We start from the raw sequence: 11924 nt of genomic DNA, 5'->3' as shown, positions 1-11924 counted from the left end.
TGCCATCGTAGTTTGTTCTATTAGGCTCATCTCCACACAATATTTGATCACAAAGTTCTAACAACTGTACCTGGAGTCAAAACACACACATCTGTACCAACAGCTGTAAGTGTGTGTTGTGAAATGACACTCACACACTCTTCGATCTCTCAAAAACTCATCCAACAATCCTGCACCTCTGCAGCAGTTTGCCCAGAAATAGCATTGACAGAGCTCTATCCAGACAATTATGAATGAACATAACAGCAATCTCCATACTCTGATTTTGCAATGTTCTGCCCTCACATTTAAAATGTAAGATTTAATTAGTTAAAGTGTGCAATCATTTGGACTGTTATTAAGCCCTGTGGAATTTTTTTAAATTAAATAATCATTTGATCATAAATACTTGCGAATGATAGATATATGGATTAGGCAGACATAGGGATGGATGAGTAGATAGATAGAAAGATAGATGGAAAACCAAAATACAAAACCAAATAAAAATAAGACACATTGCAACAGTTTAATCCAAAATGTTTGCTTTAGTAGTCATTTGCAAAGTACATTTATTGTTCAATCTGGTAACCTACAGTGTCATGACCAGTAGATGGTGCTCCAGATTAAATTTAAAATATCAGGGTGTTATTTTTGGCTGCAGAAAAATGGCAAGATCGGCGATCTAATCCTAAATGAAATCCGGTTTACCTGTAAATCAGTCTCAAACTTTGTTGGTAGTGTGTGATCATTTAAATTATATAGCACAATGCCGAAATGTTATGTCCCAAACTGTCAAACCAGTCCCAAAGCACACCTCCCGAAATTCTTTAGATGGCGCGCGCACATTAGAGAACACTGACTAACAGAGGACGATACAAAGAGGAAGGAGTTGAGGACACAAACACACACACACACACACACACACATGCGCGCACGCACACACACACACACACACACACACACAGCGCCGCAGGTGCCGCGAGGAAAGGAGGAGGAGGAGGCAGGTGCGCGCGGACTGACGGACGACGCCGGAGCCGTTGCTGCGTGCGCTGAGCCTGCCCCATACAACATCGACTCTAAAAAATAAATAAATAAAATACAATAAAAGAGAAAAAGAAGGAAATAGAAGAGAAGAGAAGATATAAGCATAGTGGAAAGGGAGAAAGGAGCGTGTGAGCCGCGGCGATGGCCGGCGGCCGGAGAGGGCTCGTGGCCCCTCAAAACACTTTTCTGGAGAATATAGTGAGGAGATCGAACGGTAAGAAGCACACACGCACTCACGCGCGCGCGCACACACACATCACAGTGGGCTCTGTGTCATATTTATACGTTTCAATGATGGTAGAAATCTTAATTTATTACGGGTATTATAGTTATTATATATAGAGAGCGAGCTTTGCTGTGCTTGTGAGGAGGTTACTGATTTATTTCACTGAAAGGGACCCATAGCTTAAAAAAATGTTTATATGAATATTATTAGGCTATTTGAAGTTGCACACTTTTACAACAGACAGTTCAATGTATTAGCACCTTTATCTATTTGATATTTAGTTTACACTGAGTTTATAGGTTTATAGTGTATTAGCATATTACTGCTGTATTAAACTGCATTAGTATATGCAGTTTGTACAGACTTTTTCATCCTGTAAGAGTAATTGCACATCATTGTGAATAATAGATGCTGTGTGTGGTGTTACTGTAGTAATGTTAATGCCCTATGCAGTTTTACTTTCTTTATTTCAGTTGTGCTCATAAATACACCTTGCAGAATCTGCAGAATGTTAATAATAATTATAATAAAAGAGAGATCATTAAAATTGCATTTTGTTTTTTATTTAGTACTGCCCTGAATAAACTATTTCACATAAAAGATGTTTATATATTGTCCACAAGACACAATTTTTTTTAATTATTAATATTTAGCAGATTCTATAAGGGGTGTGTAAACTTATGAGCACAACTGTACTTTACTATATGATCACTATGTCATGTGGTGCACTGCTGTTGGGACTGAGTGTACTTAATATGTTAAATTGGATGACTTCTGAACTGGTAGTGTGTTTTCTGTTCATTCTCCAAGATTTCTAATAACTAATGTGTAATAATAGAAGACCATTTTAAGATCTTGGCCTCAAATTATGCATTTTCATACTACTTGTAATTTGGGGTAATTTTTTTTATCTGGCAGCCCTGCTCATAGCACATACATCACAAACATACACATACATTTTCCTAATGTTAAACAGCACTTTTGTGACATTGCACATAAAGAGTGTAGTAGGAGGTTCCAGGTGTAGTTTACATGATGAGCTACAGCCTTAATAAACTAAATGTTAATTTCAGACACTTTTCAGCCAAATCAAGTAAGCCTCCTGACTTAGTACATACATCTGAACCCTATTTGGGGCAAGTGAAGTGGCAATAATAACCAAGATGGCGTCCTGGTCACTCCGCTTAGACTGTGCTTTAATTTACTTATTTACCTACTTCTAATTTCTCCTTTCGCACACACGACAGCTGCACTGATCACTTCTGACAGAGGAACACTTTTGAACATATGTAAACACTATATTCACCTATTTCACAATGTTTTATCTACCAACCCATTGTGGCCATCTGAGATACTACGTGGCACAGAGGGGAACAATGGCCGCGCGAGAGCTCCCTGGAGGCGACGGGAAAAGAAACATGGAACTTCAGAGCAAAGCACACAATAAGGACTTTCTCAAATCAGAAACTATGAGTGAATAATACAATCCAAGTCACGGTGAATGTGCGCGCAGCCGCATACAAATGTCAAGCCGCTAAACTCTAGTACAGGGAACAGGTAGAGTATCATTTCAAATTCAATGACTCCCAACGCATGTGGCAGGGACTGAGGGCTATCAGCACCTTTTGAGGCATATCCACTGCCATGGTAGGAGCTGACTCTTCTATGGCCAACGAGCTGAACACTTTCTATGCGTGCTTCGTGGCTAACTGAACTAGCACTAGCCTGCCAACTAGCACTACAGAAAGAAGCAGCGCTGTTAGCAATGAGAGTGCGATCACCATCTCGGAGGATGAAGTTCGGAGGGCTCTGAAGTGTGTGACCATCAGGAAAGTGGACAGCCCTGACAGAATTTCCGGCCATGTACTGAGATCCCGCACTGATCAGCTAGCTGCTTTGTTCACTTCTATCTTCAAAATGTCCCTAGCTAAGTGTGTGCTTTCCACCTGCTTTAAAAATATGTTGTTATTCCTGGGCCAAAGAACAATAATCCCTCTTACTTAAATGACTATTGTCCTGTAGTCTTAACATTGCTTGTCATGAAGGTTTTTGAGAGACTTATCAAAAACTCCATCTGCTCCGCCATCCCTGACACCATAGACTTGCTCCAGTTCACCTACCGTCCAAATAAATTTACTGAGGACACAATCTCTCATGTCCTTTCTTGATCTTCACACCACCCACACCCACATGGTCAATAACAAGAGAACTATGTGAGGCTGCTGTTTATAGACTATAGAGAGCCTTCAACACCGTAGTCCCACACAAGTTGGACTCCAAGCTCAGGGACCTCAGCCTTAATGCTCCCCACTGTGACTGGGTCCTGGACTGGGTCCTCACTGGCAGACCCCAGGTAGTGAGAGTGGGCCAGTTTACCTCTGACACCACCAGGCTGAGCATCAGAGCCCCACAAGTTTCTGTCCTGAGAACCCTGCTCTACTTTCTCTACACACATGTCTGTGTGTCCCCGCACAGCTCCACCTCTATCATCAAGTTTGCTGATGGCACAGTGTTTATGATCATCATCTCCAGCAATGATGAGGCCAAATACTTTGTCAAGATGGAGAAACTTGTAGCTTGGTGCCCAGCTAACAGTCTCTCCTTGAACGTCAGTAAAACCCAGAAACTGGTTGTGCACTTCAGGAAGAGGCAGCAGAGAAACTACACCCCACTCGACATCGGCAGGACCCCTGTGGAGAGAGTGAGCAGCTTCAGGTACCTTGGAGTAAACATCTCTGTGAACCTGACCCGGACGTATCACATCCAAGTTCAGGTGATCAAAGCCAGACAGTCTTTGTACCATCTGAGACTGCTGAACAAATTCAGGGTCTCATCAGCGATCCTGAAAACATTCTATACTGGGGCTATAGAAAGTTTACTGACCCTGTCTGGTAACTGTTCATTTCATTGCCTGCTGCAATCAGGCAAGCACTTCTGTAGTCTGATGGCTAAAACTGAGAGGCTCAGTAGAAGCTTCTTCCCTGAGTCCATCAGACTCCTCAACACAGACATGTCCACCATACAGATCCCTTAAGCACTCCATTGACACCAAGCACAATGCACTTTGCAACGTTACTACACGTAACATACTGCTTATTTTGTACATCCATTTCTGCAAATTCCTGTGCATATATTTTACATTTCTTATTCTTATCTTATTTATGTATTATTTATTATTCTTATATCTATTTATTCTGATCTTTGAAAATTTTTATTTAGTATTTAGTTCACAGTCTAAAGAGGAGTAGGCCAGGTTTTCATTTCACTACAAATTATATAGTCTATATAATTGTGTCTGTGACAAATAAATAAAATAAATCTTGAGATCTTGAGTGCTCTTGAGTATCTGGTCTCATGAAAACTTGTTGCTCAGTTTCAAGTTATTTTGGCAGTAATATGTAGCTGCACAGATCTCTGTTTAAGCTGCAACATAATCCTCCATTCTTACTCACTATTTATTAGCAGTCACAGGTTCAGTGTGTTCTTGTACACTTTTAGCTAACCCTATAAACACATTTAATTAGAAATGTACTGTGCAGAGTGTATTTCCAAAAATCCACAGTATGATGCTTTAACTCCTTTTTTCTGTTTAACTTTTCAGTTTGGACATTATCACGTAGACAGACAGGTACAGACCACATGAAGAAATACACTTCCTCTTTAATCTCTTTTCCACCTCTGCATTCAATGATCCGATGTTCTATACCAATTTCTGTTAATTTACAGAGTTTCACTCATCAATAATATCTTCTTACATAGAGATAATATTCAAAAGTGTTACATCCCCTTAGGATGGACGAATGAATCATTGTAAAATAACAAACGTTGGCATGGAACGTTTCCTTTTTTGTTTTTCCCTCCATAGTGGGGTGTGTGTGTGTGTGTGTGTGTGTTTGTGTGTGTGTGTGGCATTGTGGTTTTAGTTAGAAAACATGTCTAATGTATGTGATGACCATCCCATTTAGACCAGAGTAGAGTGTATCTTGTTACAGACATTCTTGTCACATTAATTTCCAAAAATTCTTCACTTGATTGCATTGATGTCTTTGATCTAATATATTAATTGTTGACATGATGTATTTTATGCTGCACTGTCTGATTGTGCACTGGGTATAATATTACACTGAGCCAGAGATATACAAATCCTATGAACAGAGAGTTCAGCAGAGCCATTAACATCACCTAGATAATGGCATGGACACGGAACAGAGGTGTCAGTACAAGCCACAGTAGAACTGTGCTCTACAGTTAGAGCTACTGTAAAAGTCTGTGCCTGCTGTCAACAACTGCTGGTATTTTATAAATTTCCAAAGAATTAGACTTACTGGCTAAATCAGTAATTAGTAGAATTAGTAGAATCAATTACAAATACAGAGATGTACTAATTCAGTTAATTTCATTTTAGTCATTAAGCTAACAATTGATACTAAATGGGATGATATCTCAAAAAAGAAAAAAACCATGAATGGGAAATTACATGGTTTGTCAAGCAGCTAAAACATGTTCTGCCTCAGATTTAAATAATGGATTTTTAAATAATATCACTGTCAGAGAATCCCCTCGCATCAAGCACCGGAGCGAGCAGCGCACTCAGTAGCCCGAAGCATAACAGTGCGCACGTCTACAAAGTGTTCTACAAAGCACTTTACACTGTGTTTCATTCACCCACTCACACACCAATGGTAGCAGAGCTGCCTTGCAAGGCAGGGTTCAGTGTCTTGTCCAAGGACACTTTGGCATGTGGAGTCATGTGGGCCAGGAATCAAACTTCCAACCCTACAATTAGTGGACAACCCGCTCTACCACCTGAGTCACAGCCACCACTTCTGGGTTTTTGACATAGATTTTGTTTACCGTGACACGTGTGTTGGTTTTGGTTTCTGTCCTGTCTCCACCCCTGTAATGTTATTGGTTGTTTCCTAATTTGTCTCAGTTTTGTGTTAATCCCTGTGATTAGTGTGTCTATTTATAACCTTGTGTTTTAGTCTTTAGTCACACAGTATTTTGTATCAGTGTTTGCTGCCTTTGTTCTCCGTACTTTGTTTCATGTTTTTTTGATCCTGCTCTTGCCCCCGTCTTTTTTGATTCTTGTCTATACCTAGTTTTGCCCATTTCCTCATTGCCTGACCCTGTGCTTGTTTTTGACTACGCTTTTGCTACATGTTTTGGATTTGTCTGCCTGCTTCTTAATAAAGCTCTTAAACGCACTTCCATCTATCTTCACCCTGATTATCTGACAGAAAGTGAAAGGGACGTCACGCCGGGAACTTTATGCCGGCATTTGATTCTGTGCGATTTCCCCAATGGACCTTTGTCTGTCCTCCAGACCCCTTCGATGGCTCTTAAGACCTGAAAGGATTTTTTATTCAGAGCCAAGTTTATTTTGAGTTTGTTGAGTCCCAAACCCAAAGAGAGACAGTGCCTGATGTTCGTGTTATCCCGATTTGTTGGCCCAGCTCGCCAATGGGCAATTCTCCCGTTCACTACAGGTAACCTCGGTCTGGGAAGTGTGACCAAATTTGTTTGCCTCATGAGGGTGATTTATGGAAAAGGGGACTTTTGTTTCAATTTAGAAAATTATGGGGGAAGGCCAGTCCTGCCATTCACCACCTATTACACAGCACATCTCCAGACCGAGGCCAACAGGGCAGCCTCCATAGCCCAGTTCCTAACCAAGGCCAACAAAGTGGCTTCCATCCCTGCAGAGCTCCAGCCAGAGGCCAACAGTGTGGCACCTACAGCCCAGCTACAGCCCGAGGCCTAAAAAGCGGTCTCCCCTGCCGAGTTCCAGCCCGAGGTCAACTTGGCAACTTCATCCCCAGAGCTCCAGCCTGAGACCCACGAGGTGGTCTCAATTTCAGAGCTCCAGCCAGAAGTCAATGTGGCGATCTCATCTCCAGAGCTCCAGCCTGAGACCCACTAGGCGGTCTCACCTGCAGAGCCCCTGCTAAAGATCAACGTGGGGACCTCATCTCCAGAGCTCCAGTTTGAGACCAATGAGGTGGTCTCTCCAGCTATGTTCCAGTCAGAGGCCGATGAAACGGCCTCCCAAGCCATGTTAATGCTGGAGGCCGATGGGACAGACTCCCAAGCAAGCCTTGTTCATGCTAGAGGCCAATGGGACAGACTCCCAAGCAAGCCATATTCTGTCCCGTTGGTCTCTGGAATGGCCTCTCAAGCCATGTTCCTGCCGGAGGCCGACAGCATGGCCTACCTAATCCTGTTAATGCCGGAACATGATGGCATGGCATGGACATCCTTTCATCCAGACATTCATCCATCCAGTCAGTCATTAATGCATCTTTCCTTCTAATCACTTACCCATCGATAAATACACTTATTCATCCATGAATCCATCTGTCCATTCATTCATCCACTTATTCATCATAGTACAGTTTCTGAATGAGAGCAGCTCCTGTAAGAAGGAACCTGCTGTAACGAGTAAGTGAAGTGTGAGGAGTTAGCATATGGGTTCAGTGTGGTTTTATATTAACAGAAATGGGTTTTATTTCAGATATTACAGATATTAAAGGAGTGAATTTATCCCAACTGAGCAAGCCACTGAGTGGCGACGGTGGTGAGGAAAAACTCCCTAAGATGTTTTAAGAGGAAGAAACCTTGAGAGGAACCCGACTCAGAAGGGAACCCATCCTCATCTGGGTAACAACAGATCGTGTGAAAAAGTTCATTATGGATTTATCTGAAGTCTGTATGGCCTTAGGAGCAGCCGTAGTCCCAGCAATCTGGAATTGGAGAAGATTTGAGCTCCATCCAGAGGCAGAAAGGATCTGGATCTCTAGTATCTCCATAAATTCGTGTGGGGCTCGGCGAAAGGAGAGAGGGAGAAAAAAGATTACTATGACTGCGAAGTAGTAGAACAGAATCTAGTCAGGGTAGGCTTGAGTAAACAAATACGTTTTAATCCTGGACTTAAACACTGTGACTGTGTCTGCGCCCCGAACACTAATTGGAAGACTGTTCTATAACTGTGGGGCTCTATAAGAGAAAGCTCTTCCCCCTGCTGTAGCCTTCATTATTCGAGGTACCGTCAGATAGCCTGCATCTTTTGATCTAAGTAGGCGTGGCGGATCATATAAAACCAAAAGATCACTTAGATATTGTGGCGCGAGACCATTTAGTGCTTTATAGGTTAATAAAAGTATTTTATAGTTAATGCGAGATTTTACTGGGAGCCAATGCAGTGTGGATAAGATCGGAGTGATGTGGTCGTATCTTCTAGTTCTAGTTAGGACTCTAGCAGCTGCATTCTGGACTAACTGGAGCTTATTTATATTCCTACTGGAACATCCAGACAGTAAGGCATTACAGTAATCTAATCTAAAGGTGACGAATGCATGAACTAGAATTTCCGCATCATGTAGTGACAATATGTTTCTTATTTTAGAAATATTTCTGAGATGAAAGAAAGCTATCCTAGTAATATTATCTACATGAGCATCAAATGATAGGCTGGAGTCAATAATCATTCCAAGGTCTTTAACTGCTGTACATGATGAAACAGAAAGACCATCAAGAGTAACCATGTGATCAGAAAGATTTCTTCTAGCTACACGTGGGCCTAATAAAAGTATTTCTGTTTTATCAGAATTAAGTAGAAGGAAGTTAGTTAACATCCAATGTCTAATGTCCTTTACACAATCCTCAACTTTTCTAAGCTTCTGTCTGTCCTCTGGCTTCGCTGAAACATACAACTGTGTATCATCAGCATAACAGTGGAAGCTAATTCCATGTTTACGAATAATTTGACCTAGGGGTAGCATATATAAAGTAAAGAGCAGTGGGCCTAAAACAGAACCCTGTGGAACTCCAAAAGTAACCTCAGTACGCATGGAGAAATCACCATTTACATCTACGAACTGATAACGATCGGTCAGATAAGACCTGAGCCAGGAGAGGACTGTTCCCTTAATACCAACAACATTTTCTAATCTATCAAGTAGAATAGTGTGATCTATAGTATCAAAAGCTGCACGAAGGTCGAGTAACACAAGCAGCGAGACACAACCCTGATCGTAGGTCAATAGAAGGTCATTTACTACTTTAACTAACGCTGTCTCTGTGCTATGATGAGGTCTAAATCCTGACTGATACATTTCATGAATGTTATTCCTATCTAAGTACGAGCATAACTGCTTTGCTACAACCTTTTCTAAAATCTTAGAGATGAAGGGGAGATTTGATATTGGTCTATAGCTAGACAATTGAGACGGGTCAAGATCAGGTTTTTTAATCAGGGGTTTAATCACTGCTAATTTAAATGATTTAGGTACATAGCCAGTGCTTAGGGAAGAATTGATTATATTTAAAAGTGTTTCAATTACTCCTGGACAAATCTGTTTAAACAAACATGTAGGTACGGGATCTAGTATGCAAGTTGATGAATTGGCTGAAGAGATTAATGTAACTAGTTCAGTCTCTCTAAGCGGAGCAAAACACTCTAAACATTGATCTGATAAATTTATTTATATTTTAACTTACCTAAGTGAAAATCAATATGTAAATAATATTAAGACTGAAGGCCAAAAAACACTTTCCTTTCTCAGGAATTGACCTGATGACAGGACTAATATTACTCTCACCTCAAAATGAACTGGACATCATCTCTGCGATATTGGTTTTAAAGATGCACTTAAATAATTTTTTACTATTGTTCCACATTTAGGAAAAGACTGAAATTGAGAGAAAATCAATGGTTAACATGTGTATCTGGTACTTCTTTCTCTTTCCTGTATCTATTTCCACAGATACAAACTTTGTGCTGGGAAATGCTCAGATCGTGGACTGGCCCATCGTCTACAGTAATGATGGATTCTGCAAACTGTCTGGATACCACCGTGCTGAGGTCATGCAGAAGAGCAGCACCTGCAGGTAGCAGAATGTGAATTTTTAATCACAGTATACCCAAATCTCTACCCAAACTGTTATTTTATGCAGTTCATCCTTATTATCCAAGAATATATTATTTAAAACTGAGACACAATCAGAACTGCCAACCCCAGAGAGGAATAAAGAAGTGGAGGTAAAAATAAAGAAGCTGTTATTTATGTAATTATAAACATTTGTTTCTAGAAATAAGCAAAGTTATCTGACAATATAATAAGAAAATTTAGTTAGTTAGTTAGTTGTACTTTATTGTTCAGCCTGGGCTGAAAATTGGTCTTTGGCCTCAGCATACAATCACAATACACAACATCCACTTTAACATCAAAAGCTAAAAATATTCACATTTCCTACCCCTTATTCAGAAGACCTATTGCATTTGGTACAAAAGTTTGCTTATATGTTGCTTTTGGTGTTCTATAACAACGACAAGATGATAATAATTGAAAAACATGATTCAGAGTGTGTGTTGTATCTCTCATTATAGCTAAAGCTTTCCTCTGAACAGCAATTTCATATAATTGATTGACTGACTTTTGCTTGGATTCTATGATTTTACCTGCCACCCTTGTCATTCTGCTTAATTTTCATTTTCAGTGTGTAGAATAACTGTTGATGAAATTGCATATGTTAATATTCAAACAACACTGTGTGTAGTATACTGTGTGCAATGTACCATTACTTTAATGTATATCATTGACATTTTCTGTAAATCCACGTTTGTTGTTTTATTGCCAGTTTTATGTACGGCGAGCTCACAGACAGAGAAACAATGGATAAAGTGCGACTGACATTTGAGAACTACGAGATGAACTCATTTGAGATCCTAATGTACAAAAAGAATAGTGAGTACCAACACACACACACACACAGACTGTGCATATTAGGAGCGGAAACACAGCAGTCCTAACCCTTTGATTTGCATGAATATGGATGTGTCTGAGAAATGAAAGCATGTTAACTGTTATAGAGAAACAACTTTCATGGTACATGGAATCAACTTTTAATAATAATCATAATAAAAATAACAATAATAATAACAAACATAATAATAATAATAATAGTACTTCTCCTTCCATACCCTTTGTGGCAGCAGCATGCTTCTCTTCTTTCTATGTCTGTCCATGTCTATTAGAGCAAGTATTCTTACTCAGCAGCAGCAGCAGCAGCAGCAGCATAGCAGATCTAACCTACTCACACTCCATCCCCATCTGTAAAAGCTCACAATTTCACTCCAACAGTTGTCATGGCTGAATTGTATGAATCTGCATTGCTGTAATCTGTGTGTGTTTTAGGAACTCCAGTGTGGTTCTTTGTGAAAATTGCTCCCATACGGAATGAACAGGAGAAAGTGGTGCTTTTCCTTTGCACATTTAATGATATCACAGCCTTCAAACAGCCAATCGAAGATGACTCCTACAAAGGTGGGTGTGGTTTTAAACCCTTTAACATGTGTCATGGTGATGTACTGTATGTACTGTAGGGCACTATTTTCCTTCTTTGTAATCAGTTAATGTCCAGTTCACTCGTGAAACCCTAGAATTTACTGCAGTGAACTTAGTATCTAAAGATGGAGACATAATACCCAAAATGCACTGCTGCTTTTTAAGCCAGGTGGTGTGTGTAGTTTATAGATAGTGACTGATGTAGTTCAGGACACCGCCTTGGTGCACTGATTATGGTGAGACATTTCTGATGGATGTTGCATTGTGTGTGTGTCAGTGTGTTGAAGTGTGTTAACCGTGTTCCATGGGTGTGTGTGTATGTGTATGTG

At 40.3% G+C, this 11924-nt stretch overlaps 1 protein-coding gene across 1 annotated transcript in view; it reads left to right on the top strand.

Moving 5' to 3' along the window:
• The first annotated feature begins 945 nt into the window (after nucleotides 1-945).
• Nucleotides 946-11924, top strand: part of kcnh1a (potassium voltage-gated channel, subfamily H (eag-related), member 1a) — a 64670-nt gene continuing 53691 nt past the window's right edge. Inside the window, exons 1-4 of the mRNA XM_053682662.1 lie at nucleotides 946-1237; nucleotides 10015-10138; nucleotides 10889-10995; nucleotides 11446-11574. Of these exons, the coding sequence (XP_053538637.1) occupies nucleotides 1165-1237; nucleotides 10015-10138; nucleotides 10889-10995; nucleotides 11446-11574 (433 nt within the window). The 5' untranslated portion in view covers nucleotides 946-1164. The remainder of the gene's footprint in view (nucleotides 1238-10014; nucleotides 10139-10888; nucleotides 10996-11445; nucleotides 11575-11924) is intronic.

This window comes from Ictalurus punctatus, chromosome 9 (assembly GCF_001660625.3).
Source record: "Ictalurus punctatus breed USDA103 chromosome 9, Coco_2.0, whole genome shotgun sequence".
Lineage (NCBI taxonomy): Eukaryota > Metazoa > Chordata > Actinopteri > Siluriformes > Ictaluridae > Ictalurus > Ictalurus punctatus.
This window is presented reverse-complemented; position numbering and strand designations above follow the sequence as displayed.